The 23,580-nt window shown below is 40.9% G+C and overlaps 1 protein-coding gene across 2 annotated transcripts in view; it reads left to right on the forward strand.

Annotated features, from left to right (window-relative positions):
* Nt5c3a (5'-nucleotidase, cytosolic IIIA) overlaps nt 1–23,204 on the forward strand; it is a 36,950-nt gene extending 13,746 nt beyond the window's left edge. The window contains exons 1-10 of one of the 2 annotated variants that reach the window (XM_038319842.2): nt 4,322–4,600; nt 8,228–8,282; nt 14,534–14,632; nt 15,921–15,990; nt 17,044–17,090; nt 18,140–18,225; nt 18,932–19,021; nt 20,505–20,667; nt 21,795–21,995; nt 22,862–23,204. In XM_038319842.2, coding sequence (XP_038175770.1) covers nt 8,247–8,282; nt 14,534–14,632; nt 15,921–15,990; nt 17,044–17,090; nt 18,140–18,225; nt 18,932–19,021; nt 20,505–20,667; nt 21,795–21,995; nt 22,862–22,963 — 894 coding nt within the window. In that variant the 5' untranslated portion in view covers nt 4,322–4,600; nt 8,228–8,246 and the 3' untranslated portion in view covers nt 22,964–23,204. Of the gene's footprint in view, nt 1–4,321; nt 4,601–8,227; nt 8,283–14,533; nt 14,633–15,920; nt 15,991–17,043; nt 17,091–18,139; nt 18,226–18,931; nt 19,022–20,504; nt 20,668–21,794; nt 21,996–22,861 lie in introns of those variants that run through there. The other variant, XM_038319841.2, reaches the window with a different exon arrangement.
* Nucleotides 23,205–23,580: the final 376 nt, after the last annotated feature.

Consider the following 23,580-nt stretch of genomic DNA (forward strand, 5'->3'; position numbering starts at 1 on the left):
GCTGGCTGGCCACCAAGTCCCCAAAATTACAGGTATGGGGCACCACACCCAGCTTTTTGACATGGGAGTTCTAGAGACCAAACTCAGGTCCTTGTATTTTCAGGGTTGACCAAGCCCTAAGAAACTTCATAGTGGCAAACTATGAAGTAATTTTGATTCAGTTAAATAATTGACAGGCTAAAACGCTCTGGGTCGTTACTCAAAACACAAATGAATTTCACTTTCTCCTTTGATAAAGATTGCCATTCTTGCTAATAAGACAAATATCAATTACAGTCTCAGAATGGAGAAAACCTGGCAGATAGTAAGTCCTGTTCTGCGTGGAAACCTCTGCCCTTTGGCATCTGAGTTCCTCATCTAGTGCTTGCCCTCTTAGGAGGGGTATGGCTGGTTTCAGCCAGGCCAGTCCCAATGCAGAGATGAAAGTCCACTCCACTGCGCAAGAGCAATCTCTGTGACTTCCAGCTTCTCTCTAGCCCTTCTCAGAAAACAATTGAAAACCTATAGGAGACAAAATCGGGTTTGTGTTTCTTGTTTTGTGATTCTGAGGTTCAAACTTGGGGCTTTATGAATGCTAGGCCGATGAATTATATCCGCAACCCCCAAAATTGTTTGCTTTAAATTAAAATTTACAATAATACATTTTGATCACTTCTCTCTAGCAACTCCTCTCAAATCCTCTCTACTTCCCTACCACTCAATTCTGTTCTTGTTCATTCTCATTCATAGTTTCTCTGTCTCTCTTTCCCTTTCTCTCTCTAAACAAAAAACAAGACAACCAAAAAAAAAACCCCACAAAAATCAAACAAGCAAAAGACCAGTAAGATCAAAAAGGCCAATATGAAACAAAAAGTCCACAAAAATACCATTGGATTTGTTGTGTGCTGGCCCGCACCCTGCCCTAAAGTGCCATGATACACCCAGTGGTATGCCATTGGCGACCAGTGGTTTTTCCCTTTGCTGAAGGGTGTCAGGTCATATGTGTGCCAGTCCCATTCAGAGTGTCTTGAAGTTGTAGTAATTAATTCAATTACTTTCTGTGGCATACTGTCTGACTCTGTGATTAGTTAGTGTGTGTGTGTGTGTGTGTGCGCGCGCGCGCGCGCACTGCCATGGTGTGGAGTTGAGAGGAGAGCTTTTTATTGAGTTGGTGGTTTTTTCCCTTCCAGTGTGGGTCTGGGGGATGGAACTTAGGTGTCACCATATTGTCTGCTGAGCCATCTTACAAGCAGAAACATTGCTATTTCTCAAGCACTCCCATGTAAGTGTTTGCACATAATTGTCTCCAGTGGCACAAGCGTGTACACATATTACCTACAGTGGCACCACATGACTTAAAAGGAAAAACCTTGAAGCTTTTGTATATAACTGACATAAAGGTAATAAATATCTTAGTTTCTCCAAGTTCCATATTGCTTTACGGTGAGGAAGGGAGTTGTGTGGAGTTCTCATCCTAACCTGACTGGGTTAGGGTGTTGGTCAAGGGCGTTGGTGTGCCTCAGAACTGCCAGTGCAAACCCTAAGCAAATATTACTCGGACATTAATAATCAAAGTTCCTCAAGGGGGAATTCTTATTTCTATGCTTTAGACAAGGCTTTGCTATGTAGCCTTTGTGACTGGAGCTTGTGACTCTTCTGCCTCTGTTTTGCAGACTGGGGTGTGCTATTAGGACCTGGCTCCCAATAAAGGTCTTGGTTTGTTATTTGTCAGGATGGTCTTCACCTTTTCTGATTATGGACAAGATTAATACTATTTGCTGCTGACTCTTACATTTAAACACACCATTTATTTCCCAAAGAAATCATTTCTATTCTAAAACTCAGGCTATAAAAGTGGGCTGTTGGTGCTGCCGTGGGTCCTATCATGTGTCCTGTTTTAGACTTCCTCTGCTTCCTAGACTGACTCTACTGCTGCTGCTTAGCAGCTGTACGCCTCTACTCACTTAGGGAACGGAAGAATAGTGACATGTGATATGCAGGGTGGTAGGGACAGACAGTGAGGAATGTCCACACACTTAGAATGTAGTGAGATTATTTATTTATTCATGTCATTTAATTTCTTACTTTTTCACTGTTTGGAATCAAACAAGGGCCTCAGGTATTTTATGTGATCACGCTGTGTACTGAGCCACACCCACACAGGAGCTAGGAAATTTTAGGTACTTATAATATTTTCTTTTATTGTTTCCAAGATGGTGTCTTACTATTGTGGCCTAGAACAATGACCCTCCTGCTCCTTCCTCTCAAGTACTGGGATTATAGGCCTGAAGCACCACATCCAGCAATGATCATTTATAAGAGCTTTATATGTCTGTTTCATGTGTGTGCCGGAGTGTGTTCACCTCTAATGCTCTTTTACTGTATTTTTGGTGCTGGGCTAGAGCCCGCGGCTCTACACATGGTAAACAGACCCAGCCACCTAGCCACAGCCCTACCACTACCTGTCTTGTGTTTTGGAGTTATATGTTTTGTTACTGTTCCATGTTTTGTTTTGGTTTTGAGACAGTATCTCATGTAGCCTAGGCTGGCCTCCAACTCTTCAGAGGAAGATGATCTTGAATTCCTAATCCTTCTGCCTCTACCTCCCAAGGCCTAGATTCCAGTCATGTGTTACTGTGTCCATCTCTCTCCTGTGTTAAGAATCAACTAGGTGTTGTCATTATGGCTGCTTGTAGTTTCTTAGTATTACAAACAAATCTACAGTCTATATCTTTGCAACCATATCTTTGTTTACAATCATACTTCTTTAGAAGAAGTTACTCTACCCTAAGTGGCATGTGAAAGGAATGTTTATATCTACAGCTTTCAGTAATATTTCTAAATATTCTCTCAGAAGATATGGAAGTGTATCTCCCGAACTCCTTTGTTAAAGGAGGTGATCTTTAGGTGAGAGTAGTTAGCAGTTTTATGTTTGCTGTCCTTGAAGTCCCATCACTAATTAGATATAATAGGTCTTCCTCTTAGAGAAATGTTTTGTTACTGAACCTTATTAAATCTTATAACAGTGCCTGGGGCTGGAGAAATGGCTCAGTGGGTAAAGCACTTGTCACGTAAGACTGCAATTAGGATTCCCAGCACCCATGTAAGTACCAAGCAGGTTTAGTGTCTGTAATCCCTGTACCAAGGAGGCAGATAACAGGGATGCTCAACTCACGCCGACTAGCTCACCTAACTGAATGATCAAGCTCTGGGCTTAAATGAGAGACTCTGTCTCAATATTAAGGAGGAAGACACCTGAAGATGACCTGTACAAACCCCACCACCACCACCCCTACATGTGTGAATATGCACACCCATCCAGGACAGGGGTGGTGGTGGTGGTGGTATCTCTCTGAGTTTGAAGCCAAGCATTGGGTGAGCCCACAAGTGCTGTACAGCTATGGTAATGTGGACTTACAGTGGACAGTTCCTGCTGCTCAGGAGGTTAGGAAGCATGAAGATCACTTGGGCCCAGGAGCTTGAGCCCAGCCTGAGCAGCAACATATTAAGATCCTTTCTCTACAAAAAAAAAACAAAAAAAAAAAACCAAAAAAAAAACAAAACTTGCTATTTCACAAAAAATATTTACATGTGTATAGCTTAACCATGCGCCTGACGATAAAGCTTCCCAGAGCCCATGTTCTACCTTATCTAGCAGGCCCTGGCACGGTATTAGCATATTGCCATCCTGCTGCTCAATTTAAAACTAGACTAGTTTTGTTTCTAAAATAAAAACATGTATCTCTTTAGCTCCCTTTTTAATAACAACAACAAAACCCCTCATACTATATTACCCAGGCTGACCCACATAGACTCAATGATTTCCCTGCCTTGGGTCCTTTGTAGCTGAGACTCTGCTTAGTCTTAGTAGTGGACTCTGCTGTACCTGTATTTTCCAGTTTTATAATTAGTTTTCATAGTTTTGATATGTTTTTTATTAAAATTTACCAAAAAAAACTTCTGGAAAAATATAAAGAAAATATCAAAGCCACTGGAATAAATGTTAAATCCCACTGAAGTAAAATATGTGTAATACAAGAGATACCATGTAAGTCAAGTTTCAGCATACAGTTTGGTGACACTGAATACATGTGCATTGCTGTGCACTGTCACCACTACACGCCACCCTTAGAACTCCTTTCATTTAAAAACTGAACTCTGCCAAATTGAGCAACAGCCTCCTATCGCCTTCTCTGGCTCCAGCAACTAACTTCATCTTTTGACTTTGTCTTGAAGTGGAGCGTCCCCCAGCGGAGCGCACACGTTACCAGTGTTGTGCAATCAGAAGCAGGAAAGGGGCGGCTTAAGAGTTTCACTAACAGTCCCTGCTTAGGTGGCAGAGCAATCGCCCCTAGTGCTGAGTTACCTGCCAGCTCTTAGCCATCATGTTTCCCCAGCTAGTTAGGTTCTGTAAACTAAATGGTATTGAGCTGAGAGCCAGCAGGGCTGCCTCCCGTAGCATAGTGAAGTACTTTTTGCTTGCGTCACAAGACTGTTTGCATAAGCTTAGTCAAGGCTTTGGGAGCCGCCCTCTGTTGCACCTTGTGCTATATTAGTGCGTCTCAGACAGGAAGAATTTTCTTTTGCTGGTGCTGCCGTGGTGTGTCCGGTTACCTTCAGAGTAAGTGCTCGCTCTTCCTGAAGACCTGAGTTTCTTGTATTTAACTTGCCGTGGCTCTAGTTTGGTTCTTTATCTTAATGAAACTTTGGCCGTGTAAATGTACAGAGTAGGAAGTAAAAGTAGACCAATTTAATGTAGAGAAATGTAAAACTCTTTGTAGTTTGCACAGGTATGTGTGTAAAACTTTCTGATGTCTTAGGCTCAGTACCCATACTTTACAGACTCTGATTCTAAGCATTCTTATTTGGGCATGTGGATGTTAGGCAAAGGCGAAGTGCTCTCAGGAGTGGAGAGCAACATGTTCAGCTGCTGTTTGACTTAATTGTGCACAGAGCCACATGACTTTATAATGGCTGGTGATAAAATTAATTTTTATGCGTGTGAACCTTACCCAGGCTATTGTAGGCTGGAGTGATACTGGTAAATTTTATGAATTGATAAAAGCTATATTTATAAAGTATCAACTTGCATATTGAAAATTAAAATTCAGACATCTAAGGACTGGGGGTGTAGCTCAGTGATAGACCATTTGCCTAACATGGATAAGTCTTAGATTGGACACCCAGACCCTCCAAAAACACATCCTCAAAACACAGAGCATATGTATTGCAGTGAAATCTAGAAGGCTGTGACTGTGTCCGGTTTCTTTGAAGACAGGGACTTTAATACAGCCCGTGCTGGCCTCTAACCTCCTAGTGCTTCCTGCAGGGAGGTGCCACCAGGCCTGGCCCTGCATCCAATTTAAATAATTGAGTTTTCCAAGTTTCATGTAGCTTCTTCTTAAAAATCCGACCGTGCACCAAACTGTTACACGAGCCACTTGCTCAGTTTTACAGGATGCTGTCGTGACCTGTGCTGCTGTTCCCGGAGAAAGTATACAGGGGGAAGAAGTCAGTCTGTTCAGGGTCAGCAGCATAATTTCTCCGTGCCTTGGTTTATTCTCTTGAAACACCATTGGGTGTGAGAACCAACATGGACAATAGGCTGGAGGACTAATTCTGAGCTTACACACTTCACAGTTATCCGTAAAATCCTGACTGTTGTTTGCCTGTCTAAGGTAATTGGCATAAATTGCTGAAACAGACAGTCTGATTTTTTTCTGTTTCCTCCTACACCTTCAGCTGCTCGGTTTCAGTTTTGTTTACTGTCTGTAACGAGGGCGCTTCACTTTCCAAACTGTGGATGTTTATTTCTGTCTAAGGAAAATTATTTAAATGAAACAAGGAAATGATTACAATCGTCCATTAAAATGAATTTATAGTTTATATTTCCATATGATAATCACCCTATAAAATTTGACATCTTAATACACCGAACTTAAGACAAATAGTGTTGGTTAGTTGAGAGAGGTGCAATAAAAAATAATGACTTTGCCAGGCACAGTTAATACTGTTACCAGAGCCCTTTCCATATTATAGTAAGGTGTTCCTTTTCTCATGTAAGAGACAAAACACAGTACACTGTAAAATTTCATTACCTTATCAGTATAATTTTCTTGTTTCTGTAAGCATCAAAACTAAAGCAGAGTCACCACTTAAAAGCTATGTTAATCAGTTTATTTTTTTTTTTCTATTTTCCAGTGAGCCAGAGTGAAACAAGCCTTTAAAGATACTCAGTTTACACTCAGAATCTTTAAGGTCTGTTCTAAAGCAAGTAAATTGCTAACATAGACAGGTTACCCATCTTAGTGATTAAAACAACACCAACAACTATAGCCTCAGAATGACAGGCAGTAACATTCTTACATAACAAACTTACGTCCTTACCTCTTGCTTCGTTCTTCAGCCTTGTTCTGCACAGCCTTACGTTACCACTCTTAGAAGCCTGAGGCTCCTACTAAGAGTACACAGAGGAATTGTTTTCTAGTTTGCCGTTTTTTCTAGTTCAGAGTTCAGGATTCCAGATGTAAAGACTCTACAGCTTCCTTCAAAGAGAGTTCATAGTTCAAGGGGAGCACGTTCTATTTTTGAATGTGTCTTCTGTGCTCGCTGTTTTTCCAGCAGCTCCTCTGAAGCATCTGCCACAGTTGGCAGAACAAGCTGGACCTTTATCTGCAGCAGGTGTAGGCTTACAAGACCGCTGGTTAAAAATACTCAGCCGTGATGGTCGGTATCTTCTTTCAGAGAGTCCCAGAATGCCGGCAACTTTGTCTTTCTGTGTGTGTTTACACTTTCACCACAACACAGGTCTCAAAGTGAGGTTTGGACACGGCGCTGTTTACTTCCATGAGCGAAGGTTAAATTTGGTCATGCTGGTGAACACTCGGAAGAAGGAAAGCCGGGTTGACATTGGCAGAGCATGTGTGAATTAGTAAAAACCGGCAGCTGCCGAGTGTGACGGTTGTCTGCCTATAACCCCAGTAACTGCAGCAATAAGGCAGGAGGATTGCCACTAGTTTGGAGGCAACCAGCACTGTCAGTTGTGAAGGGCCTGATGTGGGTGCTGGAAACAGAACTAATCCTCTGCCAGAGTAGTGTGGCTTCAGCTCCCACTAATTTATTTCTGTTTTTATGCCATGCTGAAATCAAGTCCAGGACTATATTCTAGGCAAGTCCTCTACCACTGAGCTACATCACCAGCCCTACCTAGCTGTTTCAAAACAGGGTTTTTTGATCATTATATTTTTACTTACCTAGAGTAAAGTAAAAATAAAGTCATTATGGGAAAAATTAGTAATTGTCTCTAAGATTTATACTATAGGACAAAACCAGAATAATGAAAAGGTGTATTTTCCTTTGGTTTAATGGATATAAAACTTACCCAGCAACCTCCAAAAAAAATTGCTCATTTTATTTGACACTTTCCTAAGGGCAAACACAACACAGATTTTTACACACAGAAAGATTTTGACTTAAGAAAATTTAGCGTGGAGGGGGAAGGGCTCTCTCAAACTCCTCTAACTGAGGAGCTACTTACAATTGGTGGCTGCTGGACGAGGTCACTTTTCTCTAGACATTTAACCACTGGTGGGTTCCCACACTCAAGTGGATGACATCATGCACATACACTTGCGGGCACACTAACTAGACACTGTAGGGAGAATAGATAAATGAATAGTTTTGAAAAACTTGAAGGGAAAATACTTTTGTATATTATGTTTCTTCTTTTATTTTAATTCCTTTGTAGACTTGGCACTAGCAACACACTTTTCTCACGGGCTTTACCCTTTGTGTAGAAAAAGTATTGATAATATATAAAGCCCAGCACAGTGGTTCACACCATTCACTCCACAACAGAAGGAGATTGAAGCAGAAGGTTACCCAGGAGTTCAAGGCAAACCTAGACCTGTGTGTGTATGTATGCATGTAGATAGATAGGTGTCACAAATCTTGCAGTAAAGTCTATTATTGCAAATATGTAGTCCATTTTACCTCTGTATTCAAACTTATCAGTGCTATTTTAGATCGTAGGAGTTTCCAAATCTTAATATAATACTTTCATTCTAAAATTTTTACTAAATAGAGGAAATCCTTTGCTGAGCAAGCAGCCTGCAATTTCTTGGTATTTAAGTCATACTAACATACTGTCTTTGTAGTCACTAGCATATAGTAAGAGCCTCAACTGCAAGTGTGTCACGTGTACCTTTTTTCCCCCTCTCTTGCTGTGACATCACCTGGGGAAATGCAGAAGATTGAATAACCAAGAAATGACTAATCAGGAGTCTGCTGACCTTTTGAAAATGGTGGGTATGCAAGTCCTTCCGGCTCCACCTGTAAACGGTGTATCTTCTCCATTTTTCCCTCTTTAACTATGCAATTGTGGGACTGAAATTTTATAGGACTTTGTTCATGATGCTGGGCACACAAATGATAAAATCTCAAGTACCTACTGAACTGACTTTGAAATGATTTTGCTTGAAATATAATACATTTTATAGTTCTTCTAAACATAAAATGATGGCTAGGTTTTGGTGAATTTGTTGTTGCTGTTGTTTTGTTTTTATTCCTTTTTTGAACATGGAGTCTACCTGTGTATGTTTGTCAGGAATGTGAGATCCTCCTGTCTCAGCCCTGAGAGGGGTAATGTTGCGATTACAGGCATGTGCCACCATGCCTACATTACATCCGTCTTACTCCCTTTCTGTCTGTGTGCATGTATGTATAGTTTGGTTTTGTTCTTTGAGTCTGGGTCTCTGTGACTCAGGCTGGTTAAAGTCACTTTGTAGCCAACGATGACCGTGGTTCTGCTTCTGTCTCCTGAGGCAGAGATCACAGGCATACCCTACCACAGCCTGATTCCCATTCTTTTCTGTATTCTTTGGCACTTTCATGTGTAAGCTATTCATTCAGAATGAAATATTTTAAGTGTAGTTTAAAGTGACGGGCATTCAGGGCCAGCGAGAAGGCTCGGTGGGTGAGGGGTTTTGCCATCAAGCATGACACTTGAGTTTAATCTCCAGGATCCTTGTGGTGTAGGTAAAGAACTGACTCCTAAAAGTTGTCCTCTAAGCTATGCACACACGTGGATGGATGGACGGACGGACAGATGAGGAGTCAGGCAGGGCAGGCAAGCAAATGTTAAAAAAATTAAGAAAAGGAAAGGGTGCAAAATGGCTGGGGCTGTCAGTCAGTTGGTAAAGGACTTACATTGCATGCAGGAAGCTCTTAGTTCAGGCCCCAACACCACATAAAACTCAAATGTGGTGGTCCGCACTTGTAATCCCATTGCTGGGGAGGTGGAAACAGGTAGATCAGGAATTTAAGGTCATTCTTGGCTACACAACTAGTCTGAAGCCAGCTGGGCTAGTGAGTGTTATATAAATAATGGTGTGAACCCGCCAACTTTGCCTATGACAGAAGGTGTGTGGAGTTCCTGGAAGGCCCAGGAAGCAGCTGTCTTCTGTGTATGGTGGTCCTGAGGCCATGGAAAGAGCTTGTCCAAGTACACTAGGGAAATACCAGCAGCTTTCCACATTCCCCGTGATAAAATTCCTTGGAGTCAGACTTGGTAGCATGTACCTGTAATCCCAGTTTTCTAAAGGCTGACACAGGAGGGTTGCCACAAATTCAAGGCCAGCTTAAGCCACACAGCGTATGCCAGGCCAGTCAGGGCTACACAGTAAAACCTTGTCTTCAAAAGAATAATAAAATAAAATAAATTAGTAAGTAAATAAATACTATTTTGTTCACTATTTAACTAGTACATAAAGCCATAGAAATGTACTTTTTTTTTTTTTTTTTTTTTTGGTTTTTTGAGGCAGGGTTTCTCTGTAGCTTTGGTGCCTGTCCTGGACCTAGCTCTTGTAGACCAGGCTGGTCTCGAACTCACAGAGATCCACCTGTCTCTGCCTTCCAGGTGCTGGGATTAAAGGTGTGTGCCACCACCACCCGGCAGAAATGCACATTTTAATAAACCCTGTAATGTTTGATTCAGTGTATATCAGCTTAAACTGTGTTTCAGCCAAGGAGTGTGGTGTGTCTATCTGTATCTGTCTGTCTGTGTTTTTTCCTTTCTTCTTTTGTTGGGATTGAACACAGGGTTTTATAGATGTTAGGTTAAGACTCTACCCGTGAGCCATAGCCACCGTCCTGTATTTCTTAACACCTTCATCCTCCACCCTTCAGTGTTGGAAAGGGTGCAAATAAAATGCCAGTCATTTCCTTGTTGTAACCCGTCCGCTCCTCCAGAGCCCTCGGGTGCTCACTGAGTGTCTGCTTGGAATGGATGCTCGTGTTTTCTCAGAGTCGCAGGCACGGATGATGCCCCAGCCATTGGTTTTCTTTGATGTATAATAATTAAGAAAAAAAAGATCTTATAATAGCCTGCGAAAGTTCTGAAGCAGTTTGAGTTTTCAATTTGCTTGTTACTGAAAATAAATAAAAGGGTAACAGTTATCATAATTGATAATTTTTAAAAAGGAAAAATGTTCTATATATACCAAATATAAAATGTAGGTAAAGCTCTGATTAGAAACAGGGTGGTTCATAGGTGCCACCAAGTGGTCTATATTAGTTAATATTCTTTTGTTTGATTTTTTAAGATTTATTTATTTATTTTATATACAATATTCTGCCAGCATGTATCCCTGTGGGACAGAAGAGGGCACCAGATCTCATTACAGATGGTTATGAGCCACCCTGTGGTTGCTGGGAATTGAACTCAGGACCTCTGGAAGAGCAGCCAGTGCTCTTATCCTCTGAGCCATTTTTGAAATAAGAGTTTCTCCAGGTAGCCCTGACTGTCCTGGAACTTGGTCTGTAGACCATGTTAGCTTTGAACTCAGAGATCCAACTGGCCATGAAGCACTGGACCCAGGTATTCTTGTTAGCTGAACCTTGCTTCATTTTCTTGGTGAAAATGTTGTGGCAACATAATCCTTTGTTTAACTCTCGCTATAATGAGTTATTTAAGATTTTTAAAAATTAATTATGTGTATGTAGGAGGAGTACTTGCATGTAAGTGCAGGTACGGGGGTTTAAAATCCTCTGAAGGAGGAATTACAGTTATGAGCCATCTAACATGGCTACTGGGAACACAGATCCTCTGCGAAAGCAGCAAACATTCCTAACCACTGAGCCATTTCACAGCTCCAGTGGGTTTAGTTACTGAATCAAGGATATGCTCTTCTCAGCTGAGCTTTTTGTAAGGGAGCTGCAGAAGGGGTCCTCCAAGACGGCATTGGTCCTTAAATTAGGTCGTTAACTCAGTCCACATCATGCCTAGTCTCTAGCAGGAGTGTTTTACAAAGTAGACATACAGTATTTATTATGTCCATTGAGGCTTGTTGGGTGTGGTCTTTGCGTGTACATACATGTGGAGGCCAGAGATCAACATTTTGGGTATCATCTTCTATTGCTCCCCGCTTACTCTTTTGAAACAGGGTCTTTCTGTCACTGAATCTGAAGCTAACTGATTCTGCTATGCATGCTAATGAACAAGCCCAGGATCCCAGCTCATAAAGTGCAGCAAGTACTTTATGGACTGAGCCATTCCCCTGCCCCCTTCATAAGACTCATGAGGTCTGGTCTACCGTTAAAGTACCAAGATGTGGTACATTGCAGGTGATCCTATCATTGTTTTAAGATACGGCTTTTAAAACAAAGTGTTCATGGGCTATAGATATAGTAGAACTCGTGCATTTGAGAATCCCTGGACTTAATTCCCAGCATCTCTCCTTCCCTACAAAAACAAAAAAAGAAGAGGTGAGGAAGCCCAGTTAAATGTAGGTGTTTCACAAGCAGGGCTTGAATGTGTTTCCCTTTCCTGTATACCTCTGTCATTATCTTCCAGTCTTTGGGAAATGTTCTGGTCTGTAGGTATTTCACAAGCAGGGCTTGAATGTGTTTCCCTTTCCTGTATACCTCTGTCATTATCTTCCAGTCTTTGGGAAATGTTCTGGTCTTTTGGTTGGGTGCTGGGGTCATTGTTGCTTTTTTGTTTTGGAGGAGAGGGTTTTTTTGGGTGGGTGGGGGTCAAGACAGTTTCTCTGTGTAACCCTGGTTGTCCTGGAACTTGCTTTGTGGACCACGCTGGCCTCAAACTCACATAGATCCTCCTGCCTTTGCCTCCCGAGTGCTGGGATTAAAGGTGTGCACCATCACCGCCTGGCTTGTTGCCTTTTAACTCTAATGTATATGTAGGAACAACATGGAACCTGACAGACTTAATCTGTTCAGAGTCTCCGGAAATAAAAACCTAAGTCTAGCGGTGTCTATGGACCCCGTTAGTATTGGTGATAACAGTGGGAAGAAGGCTGTCCACTGGAGATTGAGAGCATGACATACTACTTGTTTGCCAGTAGTGAAAACAGAACCCAGAGAATCTTGAACTTTATGATAGTTGTTTCTTCTAAGGAACGTTTTGCTCCTGCTATGCATTATAGTGTGAATAATCATGGTTTCTGTGTCACTTTTCCAAGACATTGTCATGCAGTCATCATGTCCTCCTGAAGTTAAGATTCCTGTCAGAGTCTTTCAACTCGTGATAGGGTTCAAACAAGAAATGGCACCAATATAAAAATGTTGAGCAACCCTAAAATCTTCATAAATCCCAGGTATTTTCTAGTTGTTGTCTTACTTTGAAAGAAGTCTGTTCATATGCTGAGAAGAATTAGTGCATTATCTGGGATACAGTATAAGGAGAAGACTCAATGATCTTAGAACAACTTTGCAGATTTTAGGGATATTTTAATTATCTGTTGCAAAAATTTATAAGGAATAATTGTGTGACTTTTTTCTGCCAGAAATATTTTAAAGCATAAATATGAATGCAAATAAAATTTTAATCCTCGTTGCTGGTTTTAGTTAAGGTTACTATTTCTGTGATCAAACACCATAACCAAAAGCATCTTGGGGAGGAAAGGGTTTATTTCACTCACAGTTCCATACAACAGTTCATCATCAAAAGCAGCGAGGGCAGGAACTCACACCGGGCAGGAACCTGGAGACATGGACTGATGCAGAGACCATAGAGGGGTGCCTCTTGGTGGCTTGCTCAGCCTGCTTTCTTATAGAATCCAGCATCACCAGCCCAGGAATGGACCACTCACAAACGAATGGTCCCTCCCCCATCAATCACTAATTAAGAAAATGTCCTGCAAGCTTGCCTACAGCCTGATCTAATGGAGACATTTTCTAATTGAGGCTCCCTCCTCTCAGATGACTTTAGCTTGTGCCAAGTTGACATAAAGCTATCCAGCACAATGCTTATCTTACATAGTATGGTGGGATATTTGCATAGAACCTATGTTTACTAAATTACATACTTTACTTCTTAAGTTTTAATTAATTTTTAAAACTGAGACCAATTTATGTTGCCAAAGCTGGCCTCAAACTTCTGGGCTCAAGTGATCTTTCTACCTCCACATGCTGAGCAGGTAAGACCATAGCTGGTGCCTTAGTGAGATCTTGTTGATTTTTATTTTGTTTTCCAAGACAGGACCTCACAATGTGGCCCTGGCTGGCCTAAACCAGCTATGTAGACCAGACTAGCCTTGAACTCAGAGATCTACCTGCTTCTGCTTCCCAAGTGGAGGGGTTAAAGGTGGGCAGTACCACACTCAAATTAAATCTTAAGCAAACCGTTCCTTAAGAAATATGTCTATCACAAAGTTCAGGTATTCTCTCGGATTCTATATTGATTAATAACAAGCAGTTTTTTTATGGTCTATAAATTCCAAGAAGCTCATTACCTGCATAATTATATAAGAAAAATATACTTTTTATATTGATTTTATTGAGCTCTACATTTTTCTTCGCTCCCCTCCCTTCTCCTCTCCCCTTCCACCCTCTTCCATGATCCCCACGCTCCCAATTTGCTCAAGAGATCTTGTCTTTTTCTACTTCCCATGTAGATTAGATCCATGCATGTCTCTCTTAGGGTCCTCTTTGTTGTCTAGGTTCTCTCGGATTGTGAATTATAGGCTGATTTTTCTTTGCTTTATGTCTAAAAGCCATTTATGAGTGAGTACATATTATATTTGTCTTTATGGGTCTGGGTTACCTCACTCAATATGTTTTCTAGATCCCTCCATTTGCCTATAATGTCATTATTTTTTTCCGCTGTATGTAAGTACTCCATTGTGTAAATGTACCACATTGTCTTTATCCATTCTTCGATCAAGGGGTAAAAATTATATTTTCTAATAGAGTAAATGAACCATAAATGCGGGGATTTTTCTTTGTTAGGTTTCTTTGTGTAAGGTAAGCTCTTGCTATGTACTCCCAACTGTCCTGAAACATAAGATCCTCCTGCCTCAGCATCAGTTGCTGGGGTTACAGATTTGTGCCTCCACACTAGGTGACTTTATCTTAATTTTCTAGATGGAAACTAGTTAGGTTGTAAATTTTCTGTGTATATAAATGGTAATTTTATATGGTGACTTTCTTTTTTAAAACAATACCTCAGCATTTTTATACTTTCTAATACAAGTTTCTTGGTGGTGCCTGAATTGGGGAAAGTGAGGTAAAGGTGCTCATTTCTGTTCACATTTAGATGCCGGAATTTCAGAAAAGCTCAGTGCGCATCAAGAATCCTACAAGAGTAGAAGAAATCATCTGTGGTCTCATTAAAGGAGGAGCTGCCAAACTTCAGGTGATCCAGCTTTTTAAAACCCTGGCGCGGATTTTCAGTGACTGCAGCTGGGAGAGGGGAGGCCGCGCTCCAGGGCACCCACCCTGGAGCTGGTCACAGGAAACAGACTCCACATTCGGTGGGGTTTTGTATTTTCGTCTTTTTAGGTTCTTTGTATTGATTTTTGGTTTGCTTATTGGGAGAGAGCACACAAAAGCATGGAGGTGGAGAGGGTCTAGGAAGAGTTGAGGGGAGAGTATGATCAAAGTGTATTGAATGGAGAGTTGGAGCAGACTCATCTGTCTGTGGCTAGTGATGGGGTGCTGCGGGGCATGGATAAACTGCAGGGGGAAGGCACATTTATTACTCTCCTGTTTTGACAAAACCTTAGTAATGAATTTTTTTTTTTTGCCTATACTTTTGGAGTGTAAAATCTAAAATCTGTCACCTAGAGTTGGTCTAAATACCATGAAATACTCTACTTCAAAACAAAGAAAAAAATAATGGCCTTGAGACAGAGACAGCACTAGAGCCGTGATGGAGCAGGCTGGAGAGTAAACTCTAGACCTTGCCGTGCTATCTATCACTAATTCTTCCATTGGGTTCTGCCAGGCCTGTCACTTGGACCTTTCTTTAATATTAAGTTCTAAGGTAACTAATACTATACACATATATTAAGCCATTTCAGGAGTCATACTTAAAAGAGTACAGTTTCAAGTTATTCTATATTTTAATTAACTGAGTCATTGTCAAATTAAAGTGTAACTTTATGAAGGCATAGTTGAGTGTTACATGTTCTCTCTCACTATTGGCCTGGGATTTTTATGGTTTGTTGTTGTCTTCTAGATTTTTGTTTGCTTCCAACTCCCAAGATCATGAGCATGTATTATCCCAGGAAGTAGAAAATCACAGATTAAATGTGAAGGAGCTGAAACAGTTATTTAGTCCAACTTCATTATAAGAATTCCTTTGCTATTGAACTGCCCAGCTGCTAATTCATTATCTCTTTAAGTAGTATTCAGAACAGGGCTGCAGAAACAAGACCCCAGCAGAGCAAGATGGAAGACGAGAACCGACTCCTGGAAATTGTCCTCTACACACACACACACACACACACACACACACACACACACACACACACAGAGTTTTTAATTGAAGAAGTAATCACTCAAATCAGTGTGTTGCAGGTTTAGATGAGGAACTTCCCAGGCAGCTCAGTGGAAAGGCTCCAGATGTGCATTTGGTTAGCACAGCGAGCCTGTGATTGTGGTGCACTCATTTACATTTTGCCTTCTCCTTTTTCTCACAGATTATAACAGACTTTGATATGACACTAAGTAGGTTCTCCTACAATGGGAGAAGATGCCCATCATGTCATAGTAAGTGTGATGCTCTTAAGTAAATGAATGTTAATTGGAAATACTTATCAATGAAATGACTTTTGTTTTTCTTTTCTGCTTTTGATATTAAAAGTGAGGAAACTTTGTTTTTCTTGTTATGTTTTGAGAAATTGTTTTTACTCCCCTTACGTACGTGGCTATTTTTATGTGTGCTTTTAGAAGTAAAGGGAATTGATGAAGACTTCAAAATATTTCTCACTGTGTATAGTCTATTTATTACCCAATAAATACTTGAAAGAATTTAAATTTTGCAATAACCTAAAAAAGTTAACATTTATCAAATGTTGTTTATTAGTTAGGTTCCTCTTGCTAAACACTATGACCAAAAGCAGCTTAGGGAGGAAAAGGGTTATTTTGCTACAGTTATGGTCTAGCGTATCGGGAATCCAAGACAGGAGCTCAAGCAGGCAGAGACTTGAGGAATATTGTTTCCTAGCTTGCTCTCCTAATGCTTGCTCAGCCTACTTTCCTATTCTACCCAAGACCCTTGTTGGGGTAGAATCACCCACAGTGGGCTAGGCCTTTTCACATCGGTTATTGAGCAAGCAAAATGCCCCATGGACATGGCACAGGCCAGTGTGTTGGATGTGGTTCCTCAATTGGTGTTGCCTCTTGGTGTTCCCAGGTGACTATAGTTTGTGTCGTGTTAACAAGAACTAACCAGTACACCCTCTCTCAAAACAGAAAGAACAGGAAAATGATGTATTTTGGGGTGTATCTGTTGCTTCTGTTTATTAAGAAGGAAGATGAAAATGGCAGCCGCTGAACTGTTAGCACAGTGCTGAGGTGGAGGATCACTATTTAGATCTCAGATCTGAAGCCATCCTCCTGTAGCGGTGCCATTTGAAATATAGCACTGCAGCCAGAAATGCACTAACCACAGTAATTGACTTGGTATTTAAAAATAGAAGAAGCAAGTTATCTTTATTAGTGGTAGCATCAACCAGAATATTTTCTTTAATGCCTATGCTATGCACTCACTCTCTCTTTCTGTTTCTCTCTCTCTCTCTCTCTCTCTCTCTCTCTCTCTAGATATCATTGACAACTGTAAACTTGTTACAGATGAATGTCGAGAAAAGGTAAATATTTCAAATGTATAGTTAATCCTTCATTGCCTCAGCTGATTAATTATTCAGACAGGAATGAATGTCAAAAGCTAGGCATGATGGCATCTGCATGTACTCCCAGACTAGAGTACTGAAGGGAGATGATTTCAAGTTTAGGGCCAGCCTTAGCAAAATGGTGAGACCTAATCCTCCACCCACCTCCATCCCCCAAAAGAAATGAAATGAATGCTGAGTGCTTTTAAGTTATATATGGCACATTAAGTATTCAATAAATATCAAATTTATTGTACAAATTCCATCTTGGCTTTTTTTGTTCTTCAAGACAGGGTGTCTCATTTAGCTTTTAACTCACTGGCTAGCTGAGGAAAACATTCTGTTCCCCTTTCCTTGACCTCCCAAGTGCTGGGATTACAGGGTGTGCAACCAGTGCCCGCACAGCCAGTGTCAGAAGTTGTTATTACAACTCTCTGGGTCCTTACGTTAACTGGAAAGGCAAAGGTGCTTGAGTCTCCTGCTAATTTGCCCCCTTAAACTGATGAGGGCATTCCTGCGGTGCCTGCCTCTATCTTAATGGTGTCTCAGGGTGCCTATCAAAGCTCATTACTTAGATTTCAGGACTAAACTTGTTGTCAGGTCTGGTGGTTCGGGCCTGTAATCCTACTACTTAGGCTGAGACAGAAGGATTTGAAGGTTCAAAGCCACCTGGGTAACCAGCACAAAACCGGGCCCAAAATAGAAAGTCAAACTAGGGCTGGGCCTGTAGCTCAGTGGCAGGTCAGAGAGATCACTTGTCTAACATGCGCAGTGCCTTCCAGAGCAGAGCTGAGAGTAAACCTCCCACTGTTTCTCATGACATTCTGAATTGCTGACTTGGAAGTAAGGTGACTTCTGCAGTTGTCTGTAATTATATGTAAAGCAAGATCAAACCATCTCCAACTTTGTTCTTTACTGGAAAGTAGCTTAAAGGCCTCATTGTTTTGTATTTTTTGCATTGTTTTCTGTGGTAATCAGGCAAGTGACAAAACTTTAATCCTCACCACTAAGTTAGCCTCTCCTTGCAGCTGCTGCAGCTGAAGAAGCAGTATTACGCCATTGAGGTCGCTCCCGACCTCACTGTGGAAGAGAAGTTCCCTTACATGGTAGAGTGGTGAGTGCCTCTGGAGCCCTGGGAGCACCGAGGGGCTGACATGTGCAGATAGAATAAAGACAGAGAGACCAACAGTTTGTGACTGGTCTTGAGATGACATGCAGTGAGGGTAAATAAGAAGTCCAGCACATAAGTCTTATAGCCAGATCTCTTTATTTTAAAGCTTCTTAGACAAGACACGATCTAAAAACAAAGAAAAAGAAGAAGGGTCCACACCACACCCACCCCAGCATGCAGCCCTGGCCTCCGGTGTTGTTCCTCAAACTGCAGCATTCGAAGGGACCATGGTGAGGAGCTTTGTGTGGAGCTCCTGGATAGGACAGTCTTGGCCAATGTAGAGGTGCAGAGGAGTCCCCCAGTTCCTCTGAAAAGCAACCCCTAAAGTGGAAAGTGTTTTTGGTTTGAGCGGCAGCATCGGCTTTTAACTTGTAAGAGGCCAGGAGTATTCCCATTGGCTGTCGGGAGTGCGGACAGCTCACCTGTGTGTGGTAGTAAACGTGGAATAGAGGCTTTCTCTGCCCACCTGCAGAATCAAAACTGGAGCTAGTTTGGGAAAACTTACCAAGACTGATTTCTGTGTGGACAAAGGACTGTTTGCAGTTAGGTTTATCTGGGAGTGGAATGAATAAGCTCTTCCCTGATAATAAAGATAATAGTTTTAAGATTTTAACTGGTCTCTCTCCCCTCCTCTGGCCATAAATTCCAGGTATACTAAATCACATGGTTTGCTTGTTGAACAAGGCATACCAAAAGCCAAACTTAAAGAGATTGTGGCAGACTCTGATGTCATGCTCAAGTAAGTCTCCTGGGTTTTGTTGTTTTTATTGTTTACATAATTAACTATTGTATATATTCGATTACGTATTTTAGTCATAATAAGCTATGACATTATTCCATAAAACAGTTAAAATATATCAGTGTTACAAAATGAATAGTGGTGAGATAAGAAAACCATTCTAGGTTAGAGCTGTTAGGGTTTGGGGTGTAGCTCAGTTATCAGAGTGCCTGTTTAGCACGCCCACAGCTCTTTGTTTGATCTGAGCACTGAGTAAAACTGACACAGTAAGGGGATGGAGAGGTGGCTCAGCTGATAAGAGCACTTGTTGCTCTTCCAGGGGACCAGGGTTCGATTCCCAGCGCTCACAAGGCAGCTCACAGCCACCTATAACCCAGTTCCAGGGGACCCAACACCCTTTTCTGGCCTCCATGGGCCCCAGGAATGCTCATGATATACAGAGATACATGCAGGCAAAACACCCATACACATAGAATAAAATTTTAAAACATTTTTTAAAACCCAGGCATGGTGGCACAAGTCCCTGCACTTGGGGAATAGAGGCAGGGGAATCCTGAATAAAATAGTAAGTCTGAGGCCAGCTTGAGGTGCATGAAATTTGTTCATTTAGATTTGACAAGAGCATTGAAAGATTTAAGTGATGGTTTGTATTTCCTTTCTCCAAAATTAAAAAAAAATAAGAATGTATAGACTTAAGTAACCATTATCATTTTCAAGTTCTTTAGGAAACCAGTTTTGAAAGATCTGAAATTTAAAGGAAATATTATAAGCTAGGAAGGTTTCAACTAAGAAGTGTTTCTGAATCTACCTTCGGAATTCTTATGCTTTGAAAACTTTACAGGAAAGGGAAACATTTTAGTTTATAGGTAAAATATTTGGAAGGCTTGGCTTAGTGTTGAAACCTGTGGTTACAGTATTAAGGAGGCAGAGGTCGGGGAATCACAGCCAGCTGAAGGCCAACTTGGTCTACTTAGTAATTACTGCACAGTGCACACACACGTGTGTGTGCACTATTTATAGTGTTTGGGTTATAATTTTGTGAAAATCTTCAAGCTTACTTCCAGAACTTTGCACCAACCTTCAGTTTTTTTCAACTTGTTGGTAATATGGTTATAAGAGGCAAAATTTGCTGCTCTGCTTTTCTGGAGGTAGGGAGGGCAGAGCAGCAGGACCTCAGGCAGGTGGCCTTCGAGCTCAGCCTAGGGGGCTTTAAAGGGCTTTTCGCGGTATGATTTGACCCCTTGCTTTTAAATGGTGTAAATTGTAGGCTTTTATCCATGCTTGCTGTAAGTCTAAAATGGCTAACTGGAACTGTGAGAACTAATGGCCAGGCAGAGTCCTACTGACTTGATCACTATTTTAGAATGAGAATATGATTTGCAGAAGTAGGTAGAAATAATTTTTGTTTTATACTTTCTGAGAGAGAGAGAGAGAGAGAGAGAGAAATCGATCTTGCTAATGACCACTCTGTCTCCACTTGCAGAGAAGGATATGAGAATTTCTTTGGTAAACTTCATCAGCACGGTATCCCTGTGTTCATATTTTCGGCTGGTATTGGTGATGTGCTTGAAGAAGTTATACGTCAAGCTGGAGTTTATCATTCAAATGTCAAAGTTGTATCCAACTTCATGGATTTTGATGAAAATGTAAGGATATGAATTCATTCCTTAAGGCTAATATCCACCCTGAACTATTTTAATCATGTAAATTCACGTGTTCTTTTTTTTTTAAGGAGAAACCTCTTTTTTAAAAAAAATATTTATTTATTTATTTATTATGTATACAATATTCTGTCTGTGTGTGTACCTGCAGGCCAGATGAGGGCACCAGACCCCATTATAGATGGTTGTGAGCCACCATGTGGTTGCTGGGAATTGAACTCAGGACCTTTGGAAGAGCAGGCAATGCTCTTAACCTCTGAGCCATCTCTCCAGCCCCTCATTTGTTCTTTATTAATATCAGGTAGATGTTTGTTAAATTAGATGATGCTAGTAGGCTATTAATGAGATTTGCTTTCTCAGTATTGTATTGTAGATTTTATGTCCTCCTTAAAGTTTTATTAACAAGTTAATAAGCGAATATTAAAATTCACAAAACTTACATGACAGTAATTTAACAGTGCAACCCTAAAGACTCCATCTTAAGTGAAAAAAAAGATATGAATAATACTAGCATTTTTTTTCAATGAGTATACTGTAAAATGTTCTGGGCATATTGGAGAATGATGTAATCCAAGCATTCAGAAGGCTGAGGTTAGTAGGGTCATGAGCTCAATGCCTGGGCCACATAGTCTCAAGCAAAATAAAATAACAGCAAAAAACATAAAATAGAATCCGTTGGCTAGGAACAAAATGAAAAGTAAAAGGTGAATTATTGATTAGCTGAGTTTTGCCATTTTAAGAAGAGAATATGCTTTTTTTGAGCCCTCCTACCTGTCTTGGGCTTCTGTGTTTGAAATCAAGTCAAAAGCAAATTTAAATATATGGCAAATAGTGGCATCTATTTAGAATCGTAAAATGTAAAAGATCTAACAAGTAGAGTTTGTAAAACCTATTATTTCAAGCCAGAGAGATGGTTCAGTACTTAAAGGTGCTCCTCACCAAGCCTGACAACGGATTTTAATCCCCAGGTGCGCAGGGGAGGAGGAGGAGGCCAGCTCCTGCAAGTTGTCCCCTTACCCTTCAAATATTCACTGCCACATGCGCCTATATACATATACATGCCATGAACAAATATATTAAAGTGTTTCTTACGCAGTTTAAATATCTCATAGGGAGTGCTGAAAGGATTCAAAGGAGAACTAATTCATGTATTCAACAAACACGATGGTGCCTTGAAGAACACAGACTATTTCAACCAACTGAAAGACAACAGCAACATTATTCTGCTGGGGGACTCCCAGGGAGACTTGAGGATGGCAGACGGCGTAGCCAACGTTGAACATATTCTGAAAATTGGGTATCTGAATGACAGAGTGAGTGTGCGGGGCTGTAGTTTAATTTTCTCTTGAAAAATGTAAGATGAAACCTTGTAGTCAGTTGCCAAACGCAGGTGAGAAAGGTATTTACTGTCCTGCTTTGGAGTGACAGAGGAGATAGGAAGCACAGACTGTATGAGCTGTGGAGGGCACAGTCCCCAAGTGGCAGCAGGCAGCACTTCCTAGTCATAAGTATCAAAGCTGTCTTCATGCGTTTCCAAACGTTTCTTGTACAGAGTTGCCCAAAGTCAGAGTCCCTGGAGTGGAAAGAAACTATTAGGGAGAAAAGTACCCATGTGAAAACTTCTTGTCCCTGAGTCTAATCCAAAGAATAAGCTAGCCACGGTGATGCAGGCCTGTTCATCAGGAGGCTGAGGCAGGAGGACTCAGCCTGAAAGCCAGGGGTAAGCTTAGACAGCAAGACTGTGTCTCCGAAAATTAAAACCTCAATCAGAAACAAAATTATTTCCTTTAAAAAAGAATTTGAGAATGTTTTGTTTTACAACTTTTATGAAATTAGATTTTGCTGGGCGGTGGTGGTGCATACCTTTAATCCCAGCACTTGGGAGGCAGAGGCAAGCGGATCTCTGTGAGTTCAAGGCCAGTATGGGCTATAGTGTGAGTTCTAGGATAGGCTCCAAAGCTACACAGAGAAACCCTGTCTCAAAAAGAAAAAGAAAATATATATATATATATATATATATATATATATATATATATATATATACATATATAAATGTTTTATATATTTATATAAAATATATATATACTACAGATCTAAAGATCTAATATTATGAGGTTAAAGTGGAAATTATTTGCCTTTCTCTGGATGTTAATTGTATTTTTATTCTTCTGTTAATTAGGTAGACGACCTTTTAGAACAATACATGGACTCTTACGATATTGTTTTAGTAAAAGAAGAATCACTGGAGGTTGTCAACTCGATTTTACAAAAGACATTATAATCAAACCATTTGTGAGAAGACATCTCCCACAGGTGCAGCTGAAACCAGCCATCTTGAGGAAAGACTCTTATTTATAAGACATTCTTGCTCTTGGCATTTTCCCCTTTCCCTTCAGGTGGAAGTCCTCTGATCTTCAGATGTGTTGAGCCTATAAACTGCAGCCCCTTCTCTCCGCCTCCATCACAACACTCACCAGATTTTTTAAGCAATTAAAAACGATCTTAAGGCCAAAATTAGAAAAAGAACTCCCTTCTCCAAAGTGAATTTTGTAGTTTGGTTTTCTGCAGTTCTGGGCCCTGTGTAGAGGCTCACAGTGATGGGGTCGCGGGGTCACGGGGTCGCGGGTGATGGTGTCTCTGATTTTAACCACTGCCGGCTTTGTAATTTGGTGGAGTGTGATAACACAATCTCCTGAAATGGTGTTTTGTTTGGTTATTTTGTCTGGAAAAAAAAAATTTGCCAGGGAAGTCCAGCACTTTGTGTCAGAAAATCCATTGGTGTCCACTCCACGGACGTTACAGATCTGTGTGAAACACTGAAAATATACCTGAAACGGAAAGGGTTTTTTTTAATTCTGCTATTGAGATCCTATTCAGCCTGTCAAAGTGGCTTATGCC

This window comes from Arvicola amphibius, chromosome 2 (genome assembly GCF_903992535.2).
Source record: "Arvicola amphibius chromosome 2, mArvAmp1.2, whole genome shotgun sequence".
Taxonomy (NCBI): domain Eukaryota; kingdom Metazoa; phylum Chordata; class Mammalia; order Rodentia; family Cricetidae; genus Arvicola; species Arvicola amphibius.